Source organism: Camelus dromedarius, chromosome 1, assembly GCF_036321535.1.
Source record: "Camelus dromedarius isolate mCamDro1 chromosome 1, mCamDro1.pat, whole genome shotgun sequence".
Classification (NCBI taxonomy): Eukaryota; Metazoa; Chordata; class Mammalia; order Artiodactyla; family Camelidae; genus Camelus; species Camelus dromedarius.
This window is the reverse complement of record NC_087436.1, coordinates 78646819-78672128: the sequence shown is the minus strand read 5'-3', so window position 1 is coordinate 78672128 and position 25310 is coordinate 78646819. Positions and strand designations below refer to the sequence as shown.

Below are 25310 nucleotides of genomic sequence, written 5' to 3'. Positions count from 1 at the left end.
CCGCTGGGGTGAGAGGTCTGTGAGGGCCCAGGAGCTCTGTGGAGAAGCAGCCAGGGCTCTTGCCACGAGAAGGTGAAGATGGAGAATGAGTTGACGAGGTGCTATCGTCCGGAGACATTCATGAAAAATGTGATGAGATGACACAAAATCTTTTCGCACCCCACCCAAAAAAGGCTTAGTTTTACAAATGCATGATAATTTCATGCAATTGAAATAGCTCCAGAAATAGGCCATGGTGGAGACAATAAACTGCCATGATCTGGCCATTTAATTATGTACTGTAAATTCCTAAGCCAGCAAGTCACTGCAACTTCCATGCCCTGTGAATCCAGAGCACTTATTTGAAAATATGCTCAGAGCATAACCTAAGTCTTCAGGCATCCTCAGTTCTATCACACTTGGGAATGTGGGAGCAATGGAACAGAAATGTCCCAACCTGTTTCCTCAAAAGACTGACATCCTGCTGGCACTCCTCTTCTTCCCAGTGTGTCTCCAGATACCCTTTAACATTTTCTTTGATGTAAGGAAATAAAATGTCCTGTATAAAAGCACAAAAAGAAAAAACAAGAATTAGCTTTAGTTGTTGGCATGAAATCAAGTTCTTCAACAATCTTACCTTAACTAATTTGAGCAAAGAAGCCACTGAAATTCTCACTGAAAATATGAAAATTGCTGCTGTGGATACAGGAGTGAGACAGAGATGGAGACCAAGAAACAAGTGAACTAGATCAAGAGTCAGCAAATTACAGCCCATCTGTCAAATCTAATCCCCTCCCGTTTTTATAAATAAAGTTTTACTGGAATATGGCCACATTCATTTGTTTACAGAGTATCTAGAGCCACTTTGGGGCCACAATGGGAGAGCTGAGTATTTTTAACCAAGACCAAATGGCCCCAAATGTCTCAACATTTACATTTACTATTCAGTCCTTTACAGAAAAAGTCTGCCAGTCTGCCAACTCCTAAACTAGATGGCTAGACCGTAGGATTTTGAGGGCAAGGATGAGGTATACCCTGCTTACAGCTATATCTCAAAGCACACCACAGTACTTGGGACATGTACATAACTCAAGTATCTGCTGAAAGAATGGCGTTCATGTATGACAAACGTCTTAAAAATTACCTGATCACCATGATTCTTTCTTGGTAATCAGAACACCTACAGAATACGCCATCAGAAGGTGATGTGCAAAACAATTCAGATATAAGTAACCTGTCAGTAACCAATGATTTCTCTTAGGTTAAAATGCATTTACTTGCAATTGTAGCACACGTATCTTTCCAAATCCAATGACGCATTCGATAAAATTTTAGTGTCGATTATATGCTAAGATATGCTAGTCCCTGAGTGGGGCATAAAGGCGACTGAACAGATAAACAAGTCACAATCCCTTTTCTCAAAAAGCTAATAAGCTTTTTAAGAACTTAGTGGGGGGAAAGGGGGGATGACAGGTAAACAAACAACTGTAATGTGGTACAACGGGTGAGACAAGCAGAGCATGCACAGAATGCTGTGCAGATCCAGGGTACAATGGCCCTGCAGCAGTCTTAGCAATAACCAGTCTAAAAAACAGAAAACAAACATATGCTATGAATGTAGGCCCCAGGTATATAATTCAGAGAAAGCCTTACATTTTAAGGGAAACTATAATCAGGTGGAATCCAAGAAGTCTGTTTATTTAAATTTATTCATTCATTTATTCAAGTCTGTACTAAATGCCCAGTACAGGGCAGGCCTTTGTGGAAAGGGCTGAGGGTATAATTGTGAGCAAAACCCACGCGTGATCCCTAATCTCAAGGAGTCCAGTAGCAGAAACAGACATTAAACTTAAGAAAGTACTTTAATAAATGGTACAAATGAGAGGTACATACTACCATTAGGGCATAAAACAGGAAAGTCTGATCGAGTGAGGGAAGTCAGGGAAGGCTTTGCTGGAGAAGTGACCACAGAACTGAGACCTAAAGCAATGATTCTCAAAGTGAGGCCAGGACCTGCAGTCCTTTCAGAAGACCCAATTCTAAGTTCAACTTAAATTGCAAATGAAAATACACAACACAAGAAAGTTATTATGGCTTTTTAAAAATGGTGGGACTTAAGTGGTTACCTCTCTTCATGATACATTATTCAAATTTCACCTGCCCTAGAAAAAATAAAGAAGTCATTCAATTTTGCTTGTTCTGTGTGGCATTCCAGTAAGTAATGGATCACTCAGCAGATTCAGGATAAACAGTGTGATCAGGCAAAATTTTCAGCATACTTGACACAAAAGCCTTGCTTAAGCTCAATAAAAACTCATTCTTGGTCTTAAAGAAGGAAAACGAAGAGCTAAGATTGACAGCTTTCTCTTACCGCGAGAGATTCCTTTTACTGCGCTGATGTATTTCTGATTTTCTGCTTTTTCAGTTTTCCCATTATGCCCTCCCTATTCCTTTTTTTCTCCTACTTAACACCTCTCCCACACTCCTGCACTGTGGGATGACTGCAAAACGCCCCCCTCCCTTGAGAATGCCACCTCAGAAGACATAGCAGAACTGAAGGGACCCAGACACAGCCACTCCTCTAATAGGCAAACACAAGTCCACAAAGGGAGAAGTTCAAAACAAAAGTTATAGTTGCACTGGGCATGCTGCAAAATAATTGGAAACAATCTAAATCTTTTATCAGCTAGAGAATAAACTGGGGTACATTCATACTCATTATGCAGCAATTAAAAATGAATGCACTGAGAGTATTTACCAACATGAATAGAAACTAGAATATGAATAAAACTCTAATACAAAATGGGATGTATTCAGGCCCTGTTATAGCTGCAATGTTTTATTTCTTTAACACCTGAAACAAACATATTATCAAAATTTAATTCGCTTTGTGGTGGGGCGCATGGTCACTAGATTACTCTTTATTCTTGCTTATTTTAAATGTGTTACAATTAAAAAACAAACAAGCCAGCAGCTTTGACCCTTCATCCTACACTTTTCTCACTTGGTCATTCCCCTCCAGTGTCCTGCCTCCACTATTTCCCAACTCCCAAGCAACTAGAAATACTCCCAGCGGAAAACTTCTGATCAGGTTCAGGGCTGCCCAGTAACTGAAGAGCTGAAGAACTCAAAAGTTATAGAAAGGCATGCAGTGCTACACTACTTTGTGCTTCACAAAGTCGAATTTCCTATATCCAGCTTTACTGGTACCAAGAACAATTCATGGAAAGCCTGTTAATCCTGAGAGCCCAGGTTCTTAACCTCTGAGAGCCAGCAGATGAAGAGCACAGACTCTGGGCAGCATGCCAGGCTAGGATCCTCCCTCAGCCTTTCACTAGCTGTGTTCAAGTAACTTATCCTTTCTCAGCCTGCTTCCTCATCTGCTAAATGGCAATGATAGTACCAAAGTCACTGCAGTCATTAGAGGTAATTAGATGGATGAAAGCACCCAGTACCTTAACCACTAATTATATACCCACAAACATTTAAACAGGGCAAGGATCTTCTTTACCCCGATTCAGTGATAATAGCAGAGAAGTCCCTAGAGGATAAATAACAAGCACAGCCAACTCATTCATTCAACATTTACTGAGGACCTACTGAGTTGCCAGGCACTTCTGATAACGGAGTTATGAACCATAGTCCCTCTCCTCAAAGAACTCATGGAAATAAAAGGTCAAGGTTTCAAACAATTCTGAACTTTTGGGAAAAGGCTGAGAAATCAGAAATTACTTTAGGACTCCTGGTCATCCAATTTGCCTCTTTCCTCTATATATAAAACTTTTCCCCTGCACAAAGTAAACAAAGCTAGGCAATGAAGCTAGAACTCAGTAAAACTGGAATATCAGTATTACCTGGGATTGGCAAATTAGCAGACTGTTCTACTTTGGTGCAAAAGTGTTACGGCATAACATAAAAGTACATGGAGCAAATAACTAAATTGTGAAGATTTTAACTATTCTTTCTTATTGAGCATCCATCACGCAAAATAAATAAAATGCCTTCGAGTTGCTTATTTTTAAAAGCTAGTAATTATACCACAGCCTGATATATATTATGATACCAGATAAGAATGCTCTAAAAATAGACTTTTTAAAGCTAGTGCTTATTGTCCAAGCCTGCCCACTGAAAACTTTCAGGCTTTAAAAGGAATTCCAGAAATAACTGTGATGATAAACATTTTAACTTCAGTTATAATCCATTTACAGATAATTTCAGAATACTATAGTATGGGAAAAAAATGCTGAAATAAATCCAGGATTCTACAAACGTGTGAATATTTTTAGTCCACCAGGAGGCCTCCACGGGGTTGTTACAGTTTAGTAGTACATATAACAAAAGGCTATGGAACTAAATGAGAGTATTTGTCTTTCAGGGGCCTATGATTCAATTCCACTAAATGCCAGAGGGGATACTATGCAAGCAGCAATTTGTATCACTTTACACAACTCAGTGATAGCATTCTGAAAGAGCTCCATTAAGGGCCACAAAATTTCTGAAGACCTAATTAAAGAAGTTGCCTCATAAATGTTTAGAAGGCCAAGTATGGATTTGTTTTATGGTCAAGTGGTCATTTTAATGAAAAGGTCATTGAATCAATAAAAATAAAATTGTTGCTATAATATGTACTCAAGTCTCCTTTGAAGAAAATGGGCAATAAAAAGGTAATGGGAAATACTCAGAGTACTACAGCTATTTAAAGAAACGATTTAAAAGCCTTCCAAAGGAACCACACAATGCAAATGATTTATAGTACTTGAGAACTGGACATCTTTTCAGCCAGAAAATTAAACAACACAAAGGCAATTATTGATGGGCTATTATTTCTCTATTAATCTCAGAGGATAAAAAGCAAAGGAAATTTAAGTAGCTTCAGGGGTCTTAAAAACAAATTACATTCTCTAAATAAGAAATAAAACAGATACATAGAGCATAATGTTATTTTGGGGAATATCTAACAGATAGAACAAAATCTAAAAGAATATGGACATAAAGGTTTACAAAGGTTTTCTGTGGGTCATGAGATTTCAAGGGAAAAAAATTTTCTTTTTTGATGTATCTATTTTCTACAATGAAAGTGTATGATCTTTTTTTAAACTGAGATACAATTGACATATAACAGTATGTTAGTCTCAGGTGGACAACATAATGGTTCAATATTTGCGTATATTGTGAAATGATCACCACAGTAAGTCTAGTTGACACCCACCACCACACAGTAAGACAAAGTTTTTTCTTATGATGAGAACTTTTAAGATCTATACTCTTCACAACCTTAAAATATACAATACAGTATTATTAACCACAGTTACCATGTTGTATATTATATCCTTATGACTTACTTATTTTAAAACTAGAAATGTGTACCTGCTTGAACACTTCTAATGATGGGGAATTTACTACCTCTTGGAGTGGTCCATACTATCCAACAGATAGCTTCAGCAGTTGTGGTATCAGAATTGCTCCTTAAATATCCTTCCTGAAGACCATACTAGGAATTACCAAGAGAAGTTTTGGTGCTCTGGCTTCTACACAGGGCCACATGGGGCTCAGGAATTATAACTCTGCTGTCCCTATTTTCATGGGGTAAGCAGAGACATAACCATTCCCCTTTGAAAGCTGAAGACTTTAGAATATTAGATTTCACCTGCAGTCAGAAAGAATTAATAAACGTGCTGCTCATAAGACAAAAGTATCTTCTAAATCCCATTAAGATTAAACTGTAATTAAAGAAAGATAAACTATAATCTAATTAATTGCAGTGAACCACATCTCACAAGAAAAGGTTATCATTACAAGGGGCTAGCAGTTGGGATAAGGTTTAAAGAAGCAGCAGAGAGACAGAATATCCGTAACTCATGAGTTCCAGAGAGGGAACAGAGTCCTATTCCTTAAGTGTGGAGGGGAAGGGGAAGGAACTGACGTTTAACTGTGAATCCACCTACCATCCCTGCAAGGTGCCCCCTTGTGAACAGATGAAGAAACTGAGGTTCAAAAACGGTTCACTACTGGCACAAAGTAAAGCCACGATTCAAACCCAGGCCTATCAAATCCCAATGCATGAGCCTATCCAGCTGTGTGGGTGGATGACTTCAGGGAGCACAGCTCACTAGGACCACCCAACTCCCTGGATCTGATATTATATTCTCTATAGAAATTTCTAACACATCTTTTCTCAAAGAGACTTCTACAAAGAAAATGAGAGATTCTGGTTCACCAGACAGTTCTGTAATAGTTCCAGTAAATAGGAATAATATGAGTAGTCATAGTAATAGTGGGATTAACTGCCAGCATTTACTGAGCACTCACTATTCCAGGCACTTCTCTATCTACAGCCAATCTTTAGTGATGGCATCTAATCCATGATTTTTAAATACCGTCTATTGCCGATGACCCCTAAATCCACAGCTTTAGCCTGGACCTTCTGTCTGAACTCCAGACTGGTTTTCAACTGCCTATCCCAGATGTCTGAAACAAGACTCTTGCTTCTACCCCTAAACTCTCCTTCTCCCACATCTCCGCGACCTCCATAAGTGGCAGCTCCATCCTTCCAGATCCTCAGGTCAAAAGCCTTAGTCATCTTTGACTCGTTTCTCTCACACTCCACATCCAATCAATTCATCAGCAAATCCTGTCAGCCCTACCTTCAAAATATATTCAGAATCTAATCACTTCTCACCATGGCCACTGCTACCAAGCACTCCAAATTTACTCAATGAATTTATTAATGAATGGCCTGAATGATGTCATTTCAACCCTCATAATAACCCTGTGAAATAAGTGCTCTTATTTCCTCCATTTTACAGAGGCATATAAAGGTTAAGTCTAAGTTAAGAAGCTCTGATTTTACTTTAGCAATCAGATTTTTTTTTTTATTCTTTTGATGGAGGTACAGGGGATTGAACCCAATACCCATGCATGCTAAGCACGTGCTCTACCACTGAGCTATACCCTCCCCTCAATCAAGTCCTTTTTTTTCAGTTCGAAGAGTCAGATCCCTAGAGCCTGATCATCCCGGTCGAAGGCATTTAATTAACTTACTGAACTTACAATGCTGTGGACCCACAGCAGTGGGGCCCAGTGCAGGAGTCAGCCAGCCTCCTGCAGCATATCAGCTTAACTGCCAAGCACTGGTCCGACCATGAGCTCCTCTCCAAAGTCCTACCTAAGTCCCACTGCTGGGGTTACCACTAGTTTCCAAACCCCATATGTTAGTCTCTCTTTACTCAGCACTACTTTTTAGACTTAAGAAAAGGAATTTGTTAGGAGGTCACATAATGAATCACTGAAAAGAAAATCAAGTTAAGAAATGGACTACTCACGTACATACCTAGAAGACAAAGAACCCTTTTCTGTATTAAAGAATTCTGTCCTTGAAAAGAAATCTCTGTTTCTGAAATGGAGTCCCCTGGGAAGGTTCCAATGAGGTTCCAGGAAGGCCTTTGAGGACAGGACTACCGGCTTTCCACACAGCGCAGAGAGGTGATGCTGGAGAACTGGATGCTGTGGGACCAGAGTGGGTGGCTTCCACCCCTTCTGACTCCTGCCTCCACCAAAACCAATTTTGAATATTAAATTAAATGACTTTATAAATGTGAAAATCAAAAGTTTTATTTAAAAATAAGCTTTTACTGTAAAAAAAAGTGCCTTTTTTTTTCGTGGAGGCATGACAAGGGGTCAGCTGTGAGAATGGAAAATTTTAAGAACCATCAGACAAGGTAGGACTTTTCAGAGCTAAACACAGGATATCCTTTAAAAGTTCATCAGAATCGCTTCTATATGTAATCTAAAAAACAAAAGGGACACAGATGAACTAATTATTTATAACTTAGATGAACATTTGACTGTCCTTTATGATTGGATTACTGCATTCTGTTGATTCTTATTTTGTGGTTGGCTTTATTCCTTTGATAACCAAGTTTAAAAAGCTAAAGCTCTAAACTGTTCTTAAAATGAACAGTACATATACATAAATTTTTTAAAAATTTGCAGTATATTGTATATATGTATTTACATGTAATATATTGGATATGTGCAATCATTGTTTAAATTTTACCTAATAAAACTGAAAAATGAAAAAAAAGTTTATTAGCACAAGATAAATGCCCATTTCAGTGTTTTTACAACAGGGGTTATATATTAGAATTGGTACCTTTTTGGGGTTGATGTGACTACATTTCTTTCGAGGATATAAGTGACTTTACTGTATGCAAAGGAAAAAAATCCAAAGGAATATTCACCAAACTCTTAATGAGTACTGCTGAGTGGTAGAAGCAAAAGAGGCATTCACTCTCTACATTATATTCTTCTGTAATTTATAACAAGTGTGAACTCACTTTTGAGGAAAAATACATTATCCTCACATTAACAGATACAAGTTTCCATATAATAATATTTAGCTCTTTAACTTCATTTTAACTGTTAATAAAATTTCTGTTTCTTATGGCTTTTAATTTCCACTATTAACTGATTTCTTTCTCTAAAACTTGCAGATTTTAGAAATGTTGGGTCAATGAATATTCTAATGCCACTTTAGAGATGTCAGTTAAATTGCATATTGTGCAAATAAGATAAAGTATCACTTGAGGAAATCTGAAACAGCAAGGAGAGCAGAGGTGGGAGAAACAATGCCAGCCCCTCCCGTGCCAATTCTGGAATGTGTCATATCACCATCAACAAGCATTTGCTGAATGCCTTCTGTGCAAGCAGCATGCCAGGCTCTGGTCTCTGCCTGTTAAGGAGCTCTTGGCATTGCTGGAAAACATCACACACAGACACCACCACGAGGCAGCATCTGCCGCAGTGACAAATACATGGCCCTGCAGAGCAGAGAGAGAGGACTTTGAAATTCCTGCTTTCAGAAGACTTTGCAGACATGATTTAAACTAAGGCTCTCAAGATGGGGCGATTACCCTGGATTATCTAGTCAGACTTCATACAATCATAAAGTCCTTGTAAGTGAAAGATAGAAGGAGGGTCAGAGTCAACATCAGAGACTGAAGGATCAATCTGAAGATGCTACACTGCTGGCTTTGAAGACAGAGGAAGGCCCAAGAGCCAGGGAATGTGGGTAGCCTCTAGAAGCTGGAAAAGCAAGGAAAAGAGTTTCCCCCTAGTCTCCAGAAGGAACACAGCTCTGTCAACACCTGAGGCCCACTTCAGAGTTCTGACCCTCCAGAACAGTATGACAAATCTGTACTGTGTTAAAACCACTATGTTTGTGATCATATAGGGAACTAACACAGCAGGTTAAAGCAAGGTATTCACCTGCCCATCTGCCAAAATACCCAAAGCCTTATTACGCAGGTCCCTATCGTACACACATTCAGTGAAATGTTTGCACTAACAAACTATCTAGAAAACACAAGATGGTGGTAGTGGGGGAGAGGAGGGATCCACAAGGGAATTTTGGAGATCTGTCAGGAATTTTCAGGCCTATTATCCTGCCTTCCTTCAAGTACATGTAACTCCTTTCTATTTGTCCTTTAAGAAAGGTACTTTTGCTTTACAGTTCAGTTTCTGGAAGACAATTTGCAAAAGCTGGGGAAGTGGCCAACTGCTTAATGCTTTGGTGCCTACCAGCTTATTTTAGTTTCTTGCCCTCTTTTGTCAATTTACTTGACTTTTGAGAGGCTTTGGTTCTGTTAATTAGGACAGACCTCTTCTAATTCACCTACACTCTCTTGGTCTGTAGATCATCTCCAATGAGCCATGAGAAAAGAGAAGCAGTAAGAGACCTAGCCATAGACAGACTTACGAATCTGTGCAAAGCCTAACTACTCAGAATGCAGTCCATGGACCAGCACATCAACATCCCCTGGAAACCTGTTTGAAATTCAGCATCAAGTTCCACTCCACATTATTCAGCCATAAAAAAGAATGAAATTTTACCATTTGTGACAACATAGATGGACCTAAAGGGTATTATGCTGTGAAATAAGTCAGATAGAGAAAGACAAATACCGTATGATGTCACACATTGAAAAAACAAAACAAGTGAACAAATAGAACAGACTCACAGATACAGTGAACACACAGGTGGCTGCCAGAGGGGAGGGGGTTGGAGGGATTAGTGAAATGGATGTGAGAGATTAAAAGACACAAATTTCCAGTTATAAAATAAATAAGGATGAAATGTATAGCATGGGGAATAATACAGTCAACTGTAATCCTTTGTATGGTGACAGATGGTAACCAGACATGTCACGGTGCATTTTATAATGTATAGAAATATCAAATCACTATTTTGTACACCTGGAACTAACACAGTGTTGGAGGCCAGTTATACTTCCATTTTTAAAAAAATGTAGACACTGGGAAGAAATGCATGAAAATGCAAATGATGGTTACTTCTGGTGCATGGGGACTATGAGTGATTGTTAATTTTTACTTAAGGCTTTTATATATTTCTAATTATCTGCAATGAACATGTATTGCTTGTAAAGTTAGAAAGAAAACAATGTCATTAAAGATGAAAAAAAAGTTCCATTCCAGATCTTCTGAATCAAAGACTACATTTTAACAAGATCTCCAGATGATTTGTATACACATTCAAGTCTGAGACACACGGATATAAAAAGCCATTGGCAATGGTACTCACCATGACCCTCTTCATAAATTTCAGGGACAAATATCCTCAAAAGGTTCATACTTTCAGTTAATGGAAGCTTCTTTTTTTTTTAATTTATTAATTGATTAATTTTTATTGAAGTACCATCAGTTACAATGTCTCAATTCCTAGTGTACAGCACAATGAATGTTCCAGTCATGCATATGCATACATATATTTGTTTTCAGATTCTCTTTCATTAAAGGTTATTACAAGATACTGAACATAGTTCCCTGTGCTCTACAGCAGAAACTTGAAGCTTCTTAATTTTTACAAAGATTTTACTTTCAAGCACAAAAGTTTTCCTAAGGTATAAATGAAAAAAAAGAAAAACATGCCCCTCTACTCTCCCTGGCAAGATTTGTTGAGATGGTGGATGAAATATTGACGTAAATGTATTTATTTTATGAAGTTTTTTCAAGGGTTAGAACATTCAGTAAATGTTCATAGCCTTATGACGTTGATATCCCCACAGTACAGCTGAGGAAATACATACCTGGACTCAGAGACATGAACTTGCCATAAAATCATTTAGGCAGGAGCCAAAATGCTAACCCAGACTCGCACAGTCCCTAAGACCATCCTTATAAATACCACTCTATACAGCCAGTCCTCATTATTTGAAGATTCTGTATTTGCAAATTCTCCTATCACTAATATTTATTTGTAATCCCCAAATCATTACTCACTGCCTTTTCCTGATTTTTTGAGGACAGGTACATACGTGAACACAATGGCAAAAATTTTGAAACACCAGAGACAACACTTTCCCAGAATGAGGTGATGCTCTGCCTTCTTATTTCACCTCTCATGTTTTAAATGAGTCCTTTTCAAAATCTAATATATTATACATTAAATATACATATTAATATATATAATATTTAGTGCCATATTTTTCACATTTTGTGCCTTTTGTTGGTGATTTTGCAGTTTAAGATGGCCCCCAAGCAAAGAGCTAAAGCACTGTCAAGTGTTTCTAAGGGCAAGAAAGCTGCCTTATGGAGAAAATACAAGTGTTAAAGCATTAGTGCCATTGGCAGTGAGCTCAGTGTTAATGACTCAACGATATACATTAAATAAGGCAAAAAGAAACACACATAAAACAAGGTTATGTATCAATCAGTTGACAAAAATGTGACCAGAGGCCCGCAGGAACCTAATCCTGCATTTCATCTGGGGACAATGATTCAGTATTTGCTAAGATGGTGTTCACAGTGACTTTATAGAACACAACTACCCCAACTGTTGTTACGTGTACTAACCTGACATGTAACAGGGAAGGCACCAAATTACAGAGCACTTTCAGAAACAAGATCATTTTCTCCAACTCAAAAGCAATGGTTGAAGGTTCTTGACAGGATAACCACAGGACTGGTAATGGTGTTATTTCATAGCTTACAGGCTAAAAACATTAGAATAATACAATGCACAAAGTCAGAAAGTGGATATTACATCACCACAGACAAAAGATCAAGTGGTGGCTCCATGGGATGGGTGCAGGATGATTCAGGGGGATGAGGGAAGAGAATACAACAATATTCATTCATATTTACTCTTTAGATCTCATCTTTAAATTCCAAGTCACTTTATAACTTAATATAGTACAATAACATGTGTACACAATAAATTATATTGGTAGTGCCTTGTATAATTTTGCTGATGGTGTACACGACCAAACAATGTTGGGAGATCACCACTGTAGAGGATCAAAGTCAGCACCTGAAAAGAAAAGAAACTCAAGAGGCATTGTGTCCTGCAATGAGGGGCAAGGCTGGGGTGCTGAAGACTCAGATGCACTGGGAACATCTTAGGAAAGCTGGGTTCTATTCTGCTCTGCCTGCAACAAGTTGTGATGATCCTCACACAGGACATTCCCTCCAGGCATTAACTGATTGATGTGAGAAATTAATTATCTGGTTGTGACACTGACTAGATGATCCAAGCTAGGAACCCTTCCTGCTCTAGAAATCTGACCATTCTGACCCAAAGGAAATAAGACATAATAGCAGGTAAGTAATACCATTGTTTACTGTTGCCTGGAGCCTAAAGACTGGAGGCATGCCCTGATAGAACCACAGGCTGCTCACAGAACACCACTTCCCAGACTGGGAAGATGCTATGGAATTCCGTAAGATATCCAGGACTGCTAGTGCTAGATAGTTCAGTTGCATAATATACACATTCAACTGTAAGTGCTCAGTGGGAAAAAAATAAGAGAAAGAGAAGAAATAACCATAACAATGCTGGCATATCCGTCTGCCATTCCAGTCGATGAAGATGTTCTGTTCCCTGGGACAGTCTCAGGCTCCAGTGTCTCTTATAGCATGAATGGTTTGGTGTGAGGCTAATGTGTGACACAGTATCATTTTTCATCTACATCACCTATTCCCAAACTAAATACTTCCTCTGATGCTCTTGGAAAGAAGAAGGGATTCATTTCAACTCTGAAGGGAAAATGGCTGCATGACTTACTGACAGATGAAATCAGTCTCCAAAGAGGACTGACTTCCTAAGGGTATTTCAAAGGCAATTATTGACAATGCTCAATTTTCACAGTATACACTGACTGTAGAACCAAACCCCCAAATAAAGAAAGACTCAACTATAGTTATTCTGTTCCGAGGGTTCACTCCTAAGCCTATCACCAAGAGGTGGTGTAAATTGAAATTTGCTACTATATACTTTTATGGTACTTCTTCCTGATTAAAGCACTCTCATTTAACACCCACAGAGGCCAGGCAAAGAAGATGGAACAAGCTCTGTGGTTCCCATTTCAGCGATCCAGTGCAATAAAAATGGAAAGAGTAAAGACTATGGAGTCAGACAATTTGGTTTCAAATCCCAGGCATATTGTTCAATTTTTCAGAGCCTTATTTTCCTGTCAGTAAAATGCAAACAATACACACACCTCACACAGTTTCTGAGGATGAGTCAAAGTATACAAGTCGCATATATACAATAGTCAGTGTTTCCTTTCATCATGCTACAGGAAGTAGGGCTACAAGTTCACACACCTAATGTGACTAATGAAGCCCAAAGCAAAACATCTCCCAATTCACAGCTACATGCTCAGAGGTTCAAGGACATAATATACCATTTCTTTAAAAGGTGTTGAAAAGATAAGAGATACTCTGCTAAAAGTTTTTTGGTTCAAGTAAATTTGTGAAATGCCAGTCTCTTGAAGGCTGACAAAGCATATATGTGCGTACAAGTGTGTGTATGATATAAAGGCTGAGAAGGTGTGCAACAAATAAATCTGGTTGAATATGTATAGAACATTTCTCCAAAATGCATTTAAAAATGGAATCCTTTTTTGCATGATTACTATCAACATCCACATAAACAATGTTCTGAACACACTTTTAGAAACACTAGTTTCGATAAATCAATACATAACAAATAGGCTATTATATCATAATAGATTAGTTAATATTAATATAAATAATTATAATAGGTTATAGGACAAAAAACAAGAAACTACCCTTTAAACAAGATCCCTGAATAGTATTTTTGCAGCCTGTCTTGAATTTGCCTATAGTATGGAGTCAAGTCCACCCAAAATCTATTTAGACTACTAAGACATTTTTATTCACAGAAAGCTCTCAGAATAAGTCTGCCAGAAACAAAGATTCCAAGAAGCGGATCCTGTCATCTTACAGAAGACAAATTGGGGAAAAAAGATGAGAGAGACGCTTTATGTTTTGTTACAAAATGGCTTTGCATGAGGTATCTTACTCTCTAAATTAACTTTCCAAGAACAGCACGTATCTTATGCCACATTACTAACTTTCCCATCATTATCTCTGGTCTCCTATTGACGGTGGAAAGCAAGAGAAAGCCAGGATGGAGACAGTGCCTTGTAAACTATAAACCATAAAGACGAGGAACCATATTTTTCTTTGAAAACTACAAGAGAGCAGTTATTGTCACAATCAACAAGAAAAAGAAAGTCAACTCAATTATCAGCATTTGGCCAATCCCGGTTTTTCTGCAGAGGCCTCAGGTGTGCTTAAAAACGTGGGAAAATGCCAAACTAGATTTCTTAAGAACTTTTGCTAGGATGTCAAGGTACTGTGGCATTTCCAAAAAATTTGTAAGCAGTTGTTCTACTGGAGTCCTAAAACTGTACATTGTTTTGTTATAACCTCGATCCAAAAAAATCATTCTTTACAGGTAATTTTTTAAAATAAAACTAAATTTAACAAATTTAAAATTCAGACACTCAGTTTGTTGGAAGATGGGGTTTTCCTACTTCGTAAATAGTATCTCGATTATTATTGCATGTAAGCATTTCTAGTGAATACTTTTAAACCTCTAGAAGTCAAATACAGAGAAGACTAAGCCCGAGGAATTCCTTTAAAAACTAAGTTAATATTTGATATTTCCTTACCCTGACAAACACAACATATATAAAAAAGGAACCTGCTCTTATGCGAAGTTGTAAGTTTGTGAACTAGGTGCAGACAAGTGTTGGTTAGCACTGACAACCTAGGAGGAAGGCTTTGGGTTCCTTCAAGCTTCCAAGGTTCCTTCAAGCTTCCATGTTTTGAGAAAAATGAACGGAATCTAGCCTAGTCCAGTTTGTACCGTGTGCAGTTCAGCCACTACCTGCAGGAGTGGGAAAGGGCGAAGAGCAACCATTATCGCCTAACATACCAGGGTTACCTGAAAAGTCATCTTGACATTTCAGTCTTCCATTTTGGGGGGACTAGAAGCCTCAAGGACCACTAGATTGCGGCCGATGACTCGCCTAGTCCATCCCCGCACAAGGTGCGCGCTCACCTGCGGGGCGACGGGAAGTACACCTGCCCGGCGGGAGGCACCCACATCACCTCACCCAACCCCGGCGGACCTGCCCTCCTCCATCCTTCTTCGCCATCACTTCCATCCCTCCCCACCCATCTGCATCTAACCGAGGGGCAGGGACGGGGGAAGGCGAAGATGGTGCGGTGAGGAAATGCATCCCCACCATCTGCCGCAGACTACCTCCTCCCATCCCACAGCGGATGCAAAGTCACACCGCCCCTCCTACGCCTCGTGTCTCTAAGGCAAGGTCTGCAATAGTTAAAATTTTTTATTATTTTTAAGCCAAAACTTCCCCACTCCCTTCCGCCCCTCACCTTCACGAAAGCAATCGGGGTTGTGGTACCTTCGATATCTAACAGGATCACAGTGACTTCGGCGGGGACCGAAAGCACGACCATTTCCCTACCGGATGCTACCACGGGATCGGCCTACGGATGGGAAAGGCGGAGGGCGGCGCCGGCTGCGCCCGCTACAATGTGTCGGGCTTCCGACAGTCCCGCAAGAATCCGGGAGCCGGCAACCGCGCGCGGCCTGATGCACGAGGCGGAGAGAGCACGTCCGCACACCTGGAAGTGGAGACGTCCACAGCACTGGGGCCCCGAACTCGCGAGCAGCCCAGGGCCGGAGGCCGAGACCACGTGGGCAGGGAAAGGGGGCGGCCCTCGCGGGGTTCCGAGGGGGCGGGGAGAGGTAATGGCGACGACGCCGATTGGCCGCTAGAGGGCCTCAAACTCGATCCGTCAAAATGGGCCTCGCGTGGGCGGGAACAAAGGAGCGAACGCGGGAGCCGGGTGCGCGGGCGCGCGCCCTCCGCAGACTGAGCGAGCGGGAGAGGCCCGGGGCACGTGCAGACGGGAGCCCCGCGAGTGGCGCGCCGGGGATGTGAGTGCCCCTTGCCCTCTACGGCACCTAGCCCCCTCCCCGCCCACTGCCTCCGCTTTTGCATATTTACAGTAATCCGACCCGGCCCGCGCCCCTCCTCCCGTCCTCTGTCAGCAAAGAGGCCGTTTGGGTCTCGGGCTGGCTGACTGTGTTGGCCTGGATTCCGGCCGATCGGCTTGGGAGGCCCGTCACGCCCCCTCGGCCCGCACGCCTGTGGCGGCAGCGGAAGAGGCGCCCGCGCCGCGCTGCTGCCCGGAGGGGCCGTCGCGCGCCCGCTTCCTGTTCGGCTGGTTCCAGCCAGCTCGAGGACAAAACACGCGTGCGCGCGGCGGACGGGCGGGCGCGTTCGCCGCCTCAGCCGCCGGCGCCGGGCGCAGTCCGCCTTTTTCCGGAACAGCTCGGCCACGGTGCTAATCGATAGCAGCAGCCGCCACAGCAGCTCCGCACTGGGCGACCGAGGGCGGAAAAAGGCGGGGTTGACGGCTCTTTGCTGGGAGTGGGCTGGACCGGACGCCAGAGACAAAGGCTCTCAAGGCAAGAGGGGCTGTTGCCCTGCGACGGCGCTGCTCGGGATTTTTGACCCCAGGACTTTTCGCCCCTTCGTCTTTCTCTTCCGACGCTTCTCTCTTCCCAAGCCCGCTTCCCCTCACCCGCGACCTCGCTCCTCACCCGGAGGGCCGCGATGGAGGTCCCGCCCCGGCTTTCCCATGTGCCGCCGCCATTGTTCCCCTCCGCTCCCGCTACTTTAGCCTCCCGCAGCCTCTCCCATTGGCGGCCGCGGGCGCCGCGGCAGCTCGCCCCGCTCCTCCCTTCGCTCGCTCCCAGCGCCGCCCGGCAGGGGGCGCGGCGCGCCCAGCGCCACGTCACCGCCCAGCAGCCCTCCCGATTGGCGGGCGGGGCGGCTATAAAGGGAGGGCGCAGGCGGCGCCCGGATCTCTTCCGCCGCCATTTTAAATCCAGCTCCATACAACGCTCCGCCGCCGCTGCTGCCGCGACTCGAACTGCGCGCCAGCAACCCCCGGCCGACAACGCCGCCACCATGGAGGACATGAACGAATACAGCAACATAGAGGAATTCGCAGAGGGGTCCAAGATCAACGCGAGCAAGAATCAGCAGGATGACGGGTACCGCACGCTTCTCTTCTCTCCCCTTTTTCTCTCTCCCCCAGCGCGCCGCACGCGCCCTGCGTCCCTCGGGAGCCGCGCGCTGCCCCCATTCTTGCCCCGAGTGGATTCCCCGCGTGCCCGCCGGGCCCTACTAGGTTGGAGAGAAGAGGGAAGTAGGAGACGGAGGAGGTGACTCGGGAGGCCCGCGGAAGGTGGGGGAAGGGCAGGGGGTTGGAGGAGGAGGGCGGCGGCGTCCGGGTCCCGAGTGCGCAGGCGCCGCGTGGGGCTGAGGGGGAGGGGCCGGCTTCGCTGCGCCACATGCTGCAGCTGCCGCCGCCTCTTCATTGTGTCTGTTGGGACTCTGCGCGGTTTTCTTGGGGAGAGTTTAGGGAACTCTTGGTTTGCGACACAGTAGGCGACTGGTACCCAGATCTCTAGTAGGCGATGTGATGAGTTCTTTAGATGGGACGTTCGTTTGACAGCTGAGGAAGACGTGAACCTAAGTTGTGTGGGATCGGTTCAGAGAGTTGGATTTTGTAGTCCAGAACAATTAACGTTTTGTTGGCCTCTTTTAAACTTTGCACTATGCAGTGTGGAGAGCAAGCTGTCCATCGTTTTGAATAAGTGACCTTGGTGAAATTTGGGTATTTTTGTGGTTTATTCATGCGTATCTGTAAGTGGGTTAAATTACTTGTACGTGGGGATAAATTTCCCCGTACTGATAGTTTATTTTGTGAACATAATTTCAGAACTTAACCCGTTTAAGCTATTTCTAACCTTTTTTTAAAAAAAATTATTTTTAGTAAAATGTTTATTGGAGGCTTGAGCTGGGATACAAGCAAGAAAGATCTGACTGAGTATTTGTCTCGATTTGGGGAAGTTGTAGACTGCACAATTAAAACAGATCCTGTCACTGGAAGATCAAGAGGATTTGGATTTGTGCTTTTCAAAGATGCTGCTAGTGTTGATAAGGTACGAACATGTTTTGCATTGTGCTGCTTTTTGCAAATTGTTGAGAGCGTTGGTTGTATGTTGTCAGATTAAATAAATCTGTTTTATAGGTTTTGGAACTGAAAGAACACAAACTGGATGGCAAATTGATAGACCCTAAAAGGGCCAAAGCTTTAAAAGGAAAGGAACCCCCAAAAAAGGTTTTTGTGGGTGGACTGAGCCCAGATACTTCTGAAGAACAAATTAAAGAATATTTTGGAGCCTTTGGAGAGGTGCGCTATGTTTTATGTTTACGTGTATTTTCATTGGGTATGTTTATGTAATGTTAATCCCTGGTCCAGTTTTTATAGAACAAACTCATGTGTTGGGTGAGAATGGGATTAAATTATTGCTCAAGTCCCTTCTAGTCGCTGTACCTTAATACTGCTTTCTCTGGAAAGTAATATGTAGTTTATTTTGGCAAAAAGGTGGATGCTTTGGTGTGGTCAGGATTTGGATTTATTAACCAGTGGCATCTGTTGAGTAAGAAACGGTATTAAATAAGGGAGGTTTTGCTCTCCCGTCTCTAAATGCTCTATAAACAAATCACTTCTAGTAAAGCGGTAGTCTGTATGGAAGTTATCTCATTAAAATAACGTGTCATGTTGAAGGTTGAAAAGGACTTGTGGCATTGTAAAATCTGGTGGGTTTTTACCATTACTGGATGATCTTGAGTGTGCGTCTTGATTTCAGATTGAAAATATTGAACTTCCCATGGATACAAAAACAAATGAAAGAAGAGGATTTTGTTTTATTACGTATACAGATGAAGAGCCAGTAAAGAAATTGTTAGAAAGCAGATATCATCAAATTGGTTCTGGGAAGGTAAAGCCTTTTAATTACATTAAGTGGAAAATGTGAGGGGTTTTTTTTTTTAATGTAAGTGAAATTTATCCAAATGTTTTTGAGAAGAAAAACAAATGGCTTGACATTAGACCTTCAGTAACAGTTCTATTTGTTTTTAAATTTTGTTTATAGTGTGAAATTAAAGTTGCTCAGCCCAAAGAGGTATATAGGCAGCAACAGCAACAACAAAAAGGAGGTAGAGGTGCTGCAGCTGGTGGACGAGGTGGTACTAGGGGTCGTGGACGAGGTGAGACTTCATTCCTAGGAATTTGACTCAGTGATTAAAGCTATACACTGCTAAATGTGAATAAGCCCATCAGGAAGAAAATCCAAATTTTAACTGTCCCAACATGGAAAATGCCCAGCTTAGTGGGTGGGTTTTTGTTTTTACTGAGTTTATTGGTTTCACCTCTTCAGAGAATGGCCATTCTGACAGTGTCATTGCTGGTGGGAAAATAGTACCATTAAATGTAATTATAAACAGTCTACTTGTCTTCACATTCATCCTGATTATTAAATTTAGGAAGCCTGATACTAGCACAATTGGATTTTCTGCCCCCTTATGACAACTGGAATAATGTTTTCTTTCTCAGATAGCAGTATAGATGTCCATTCTGCTTTTTTAAGATTTGCAGAGTGAGGGACAGGAACACATTTTGTGTTAGGATCAGGGGTCAGAAGTTGTTTCCTAACAATCACTGTGCATTGTTTCAGGTCAGGGCCAAAACTGGAACCAAGGATTTAATAACTATTATGATCAAGGATATGGAAATTACAATAGTGCCTATGGTGGTGATCAAAACTATAGTGGCTATGGCGGCTATGATTATACTGGGTATAACTATGGGAACTATGGATATGGACAGGGATATGCAGACTACAGTGGTAAGAATATTTAACTTAACTTCATAAACCAATGGTATTAAAATTCAGTGTTAAATTGTGTATATGGGTTTTCTATTGAAGCGTTTGGAGCTAATTTATTTTTGGAGGCATTTAACAGTCGGGATTATGCTAATATAGAGGTATTGGTCATTAGAAGTGTTTTAGAATGTATGGCGTGATTAGTTTATTATCACTTAAAATACCTGATTTTAATATTTGGCATGCAGAACTTTGTGTATTTAGTAGTTTTTGAATATATAATGAAACCATTTCATAGAAAACTAAAACAAAATTGTTTTTGTCTGTTCAAAATAGGCCAACAGAGCACTTATGGCAAGGCATCTCGAGGGGGTGGCAATCACCAAAACAACTACCAGCCATACTAAAGGAGAACATTGGAGAAAACAGGTGTGTATAAGAGTACAAGAAGCCAGTGGACATGTCTAATTTAATTTAAAGATCAATAGACAAATGAAAAATATGTAAAAACAAAATATCATGTAGCCTGTTTTTACTAAATTGTTAATTTTTTACTTGCTTTAAAATGAGCCTGTTTTGCCTAAAGTGTCTATAGATCTTTAACTTTAAAGTCTTATCTCACTTTCTTTAGTATTACAGAAAAACTTAAGAGTTTTTCTGTTTGCTTTGTGTACCAGGTGGTCTAGAGGAATAATTAAACTTTTTTAGAACTATTAACAGGTAAAGTACTGAAATGGGTACAACTTAAGGAAAACAAGAATGTTGTCTTCTAACTCTGACATTATACCTTGTTTGTACCCGCCAGCGGGAACTTCATTGCAGGCCGTGTGTCACCCTGACCACGTCTATCTCTGGGGGTCGCACGTTGCGGGCAGAGCGCAAGGCATACACCAGAAAACGCTGTCCTGTGGTATGGTCTCTTCCAACTTCATGTACCAGCGTAAAGATTAAAGTGGAAAACTTCAGACTTTGGCTTCTTTTTTAATCTTTTTGAAGATTAAGTGTCTTAACTTAAATGGTTTTTTACAGGAGTTAAAGTACATAAATGCCTTTTTACAGCTTAATCATTTTGGTCTTCTGTTTAGTGTTGTATTTCAATTGTGGAGCCTCATTTTAAGTGTTCATTCTTTAAGATTTAATGCTTGCTTTTTCTTTTTATAGCTAATAGTGAAATCTACAAACCAAAACAAGAACTTTAAAATCTGGGATATAAATTAAAGATCATATGCACATAGCAATTTGTTTTCTTGCAATACAAACCCATTAGAAATTCATGTTTGTGATAAACAGCATTCTTCATGGCTTACTAGAGATGTTTCTAGTAGACCTTGATCTAGCACAGTTCAACCTGTGAATATGGGAAGGTTACGTTCCCAGATTTTCTAAGTAAATTTAAAATCATTTGGGAACTTAAGGGTGAATTTATTAATTACTGAAACTGCATTTTGCCAATGAATTTGCATGTGATCTTTAATTATTGAAGAAAAGAATAAAGTGAGAACTTAAAACAATTCATGAAAGTGGACCTTTGAAAGTTTGTCATAGTTGCACAAATCTAATTGCCGTTTTGTTTTTGTTTTTAGGAGGAGATTGCTAAAGTAACCCGTCTTGCAGGACGACATTGAAGATTGGTCTCCTGTTGATCTAAGATGATAATTTTGTAAAAGACTTTCTAGTGTACAAGACACAACTGTGTCCAACTGTATATAGCCGCCAATTAGTTTTCTTTGTTTTTACTTTGTCTTTTGCTATCTGTGTTATGACTCGATGTGGATTTGTGTTTATACAAATTTTATTTGTATGGTTTCATGTTAAACCTCAAATAAATGCTTCCTTATGTGATTGTTTTTCTGCGTCAGGTACTAAATAGCTCTGTAAAAGTGTAATTTTAAATAAGCAATAATTAAGGCACAGTTTATTTTGTAGAGAGTATTGATCCATAGGGAGAAACTGGTCTTTTATAAATAGCCAGCTACAGTGTTTACTCTGTTCCCCTTTTTTGTTAGATGTATTCTAAGCTCTGAGGCTTCATTTTTCTGTTACCTGAGGCTTCCACCATACCTTTAAGTAATGTTTCCTCTGTATATCTGGAGACTTTGTCATGAAAATCTTCGTGACATAGTGTTGTGATTAGTGGAAACTTTCTAGTAGACCATGAATCTTGGTTGTATTTTGAAAAGTAATTTTCTGATGGCACAGAGCATGCTGGTAACTCCTTTTATGAATAGAAAGATTTTGATTTGTTCTTGTCTCTGGAAGGTCGTTTGTTAGGATTTGCTGTATTCTAATCAGTGGTCTGCTAGAAAGTGCTTTGACTAATGATCATAATACTTAACTTTGTTTTCTTGATTAAAATGTCCAGATATACACAGGGAAAAGCACTTAAACTGTGATAGGAGCTACAGTTTAAGAATATCAGATATAGTTGCATTTAACACAAAGGGTTTGGCAAATAGGTATATGGTTATTAAAGTTTGAGCAAAGATTAGATTAAAATATTTGAAGTAGTGGCTGATTAAAATTAAATTGTGTACTATTCTGTTGGTATTATGTCACAGCAAGCACCAAACTGAACAAAATGTTTTCTCTTGGGGCATTGTTAGGAAGCTGTATTGGATGTTAACTGTTACGTGGTGTAAGTTTATAGACGTCACGATAGTAGGTTTCATCATTTTTAGTGCAGTTAGTGCATGAGCTGAGTAGTTATCCATATTCAGACATAGGAAGGAATAGTGGGGAAAGGTATACTTTAAACCTTACGTAAGTGAAAATCTAGGTGTGACCAAGTCATGTCATTACAGCACATCTTCTAGTGCATTAGAAAGAGTGGTGTTAGCTCTAGATTTTGGAGGATATCCTCGGTAAATTCAAGCTTTGAATTTTACATTCAGTGTAGTTAATGAATTTAAGGTTTTCATTTTATTTCTGTGGTTCTATGTTAGCCACTAGACTGGCATACTTGTTCACATGTGGAATAGTTGACCTCACCTTCAACCAAGTGTAAATTTTTTATGTTAATGAACCTGCCTTTTTTTTGTTGTTTTATTTGGTGCCTGCAACTTCCTTTGTTCCAATGTTTGTACTTGCTGGGCTATCAAGTTACAGTGCTTTTGGCCTTGTTTTGCTCCTGTTTTGCTGTTTGACCCTACACCTAGGCCAAGTACCAATGTTGGCTATTACAAGCGATCGTTCATTCTTTCAACATGCAACCTTAGGGAACAGAAAGGAGATTTCAAGTTGTGTTGTGAAAGTCAGTAGGTGCAGTGTCTTAGGGCAGTGAATCCTGTAAGTTCAAATTTATGATTAGGTGGCAAGTTGACATTGAGATTGTCCTTTCCCTGATAAAAATGAATAAAGGCTTTTTAAACAAAATCCAAACTCTTCAATCAAGTCTTGATATATGACTTTGAAGAAACACTACATCTGGATATTACTGTCTGAGATCTTTTAGAAAAACTGAAGCACTTAGGACAAACGTACTCGACTAGCCTGTATATTCTCAAATACACTCCCTGACCTGTTTTGTCCAAGTTTTGTGTGTCACTACATTAGCAGTTTTGCTGATGTTAATGTTAACATTAACAAAATTAACTATAATCTGTAGTCTTAAAGCTCCATTTACAAGATTAGGGGTTAAGTGTTAAGATGTTTATGGGGATACTAATGTTAATAAGCAGAGCTTTTATTCCTTTGTCTTCCATGCTTTTTCATAATGGTGACAGACTAGACACTTCACTAATCTGAATAAATTTCAATGCAAAGAAACCTGAGAAATTAATTGCTGTGCATTGGCAAGATTTGATGCCAACCACAGGATTAGGTGATTCAAGGATACTGCGATTACATAATTCCATTTTAAATGCAGTTTATAGTTACAGGAGATGAGTGTGTATTTCTACCATTTGAATTTATTCTAGGGATAAGCAATGTCAGGAAATGTTTTGTAAAATTACCTAAAACTTCAAACCTACTAGAATTGCCATCAACTGTGGTCTCAAGTTTTTTGAGCAAAAGCAGTATAACTCTTTGTAGTCGTTCAAAAATGTATTACCATACAATATGGGCTATTTTAGCATTGGTTGGGTTTTTTCCTGTCCTGAAATAGTCTAATTAGATGTGGGATTTCAGTGAGTTTGGGTTGCATAGCAAAAAGTTAAACTTTGACATCCCCACCACTGCATTTTATAAACTATAGGAAAGAATATAAGGGTGTTCTGCAGATTACAGAGTAATGCTGAGCATTCTGAAGGTTATGTTCACTTTAAGTGGCAGTTTTAATTCCTGGCTTTACTATTCTGTCTACTCATTTTGAGACAAGTACCATTTGGGGAGGCATAGCATAATCAGGGTGATGGGACTTAGGTGTGGTTTGCAAAGGGATACTTGATCTGATTCGAAGTCTAGAAATTCCAAATAACAATGCTGAAGGTTTTCATTTATCAATGTCCAGCACATGTAAGAAATATGTGAAAAGTACCGTACTGCAGACAAGTTTTCTCATATTGACCTAGTGGTTATTTCCTTTTGAGAATCTGACCAAAAGTGAGTTTTATTTGTGTCTATACATGTTTTACGTGTAGTCTCAAGGAAATTGCAAACTTTGAAAGCCATCTAGCTTAAAAGGCTCTTGAAGTTGGCTTTTATGGCGACAAAAGGACTGAAATTTACTGAATTTGCTACTAACTGATGAGGTTGCCCAAAGGGAGTTTTCACATGTTCTCTACTTGTAATTATGCGTATTGGCAGGTGAACACTCACACAGGGTGATTCTTCTATTGATGAGACAGGGAAGGCCAACCCCACAAAAGGACCTCTGCAAAACCATGATTAGTCCCCTGATTTTTCAAGTTGGGGAAGTTAGCTAGTTGAAAATACCAACTTACAGGTCTTACCAAGCATCTCAGGCCTAGATACAGTGTTTGTCACTTTGGGAATGATCTTTGAGCAGTAAGATTGGTGTTTAATTTACAAGTACTGAGATCTTTTGTAGGAAAGTAGGATTTTCTTACAGTTGATTGATTCTTGTTCTGATGAAACTGCATCCTAGATAATGTGGAGCAACTACTAATTCCCATGAGAGATCTGCCCTGTGGAGTTGATAGTGATTACTTTGGTTACTCTTGAACTGTGGGACATTTGGAACATGGAAGTTCTTCACAGACCATGAAGGCAGAGTGATGAAGGGAGTGTGTGATAGTAGGGACTGAAGTGTTTTAGGGTAGTTACA

The 25310-nt window shown here is 40.4% G+C and overlaps 2 protein-coding genes across 13 annotated transcripts in view; one reads left to right on the top strand and one right to left on the bottom strand.

Annotated features, from left to right (window-relative positions):
• Nucleotides 1–16474, bottom strand: part of ENOPH1 (enolase-phosphatase 1) — a 28250-nt gene extending 11776 nt beyond the window's left edge. The window contains exons 1-2 of one of the 3 annotated variants that reach the window (XM_010983486.3): nucleotides 16347–16474; nucleotides 437–538 (exon numbers count right to left, since the gene is read on the bottom strand). Coding sequence is in view for 1 of the 3 variants with exons in the window: in XM_010983476.3 (XP_010981778.1) it covers nucleotides 437–538; nucleotides 15709–15792 (186 nt within the window). In the remaining 2 variants the exon portion in view is untranslated. Of the gene's footprint in view, nucleotides 1–436; nucleotides 539–11850; nucleotides 11872–15708; nucleotides 16031–16346 lie in introns of those variants that run through there. The other 2 variants (XM_010983476.3, XM_064485800.1) reach the window with 2 other exon arrangements.
• Nucleotides 16260–23455, top strand: HNRNPDL (heterogeneous nuclear ribonucleoprotein D like). 10 transcript variants are annotated; one of them, XR_004130679.2, is made up of 9 exons: nucleotides 16651–17401; nucleotides 18187–18355; nucleotides 18445–18606; nucleotides 19067–19198; nucleotides 19352–19466; nucleotides 19934–20104; nucleotides 20420–20512; nucleotides 20889–20993; nucleotides 21667–23455. XR_004130679.2 is itself a non-coding variant. In XM_064485769.1 (8 exons), exons 2-8 carry the CDS (start codon nucleotides 16959–16961, stop codon nucleotides 21066–21068), a joined length of 1350 nt encoding a protein of 449 aa, XP_064341839.1. In that variant the 5' UTR covers nucleotides 16260–16276; nucleotides 16674–16958; the 3' UTR covers nucleotides 21069–21660. The 10 variants fall into 10 exon arrangements, 9 of the variants coding, with proteins under 9 accessions (XP_064341839.1, XP_064341851.1, XP_031288683.1 ...); XM_064485769.1 differs by lacking the exons at nucleotides 19352–19466; nucleotides 21667–23455 and adding an exon at nucleotides 16260–16276 and having other exon boundaries at nucleotides 16674–17401; nucleotides 20889–21660; XM_064485771.1 differs by lacking the exon at nucleotides 19352–19466 and having other exon boundaries at nucleotides 16616–17401.
• The last annotated feature ends 1855 nt before the right edge of the window (nucleotides 23456–25310 follow it).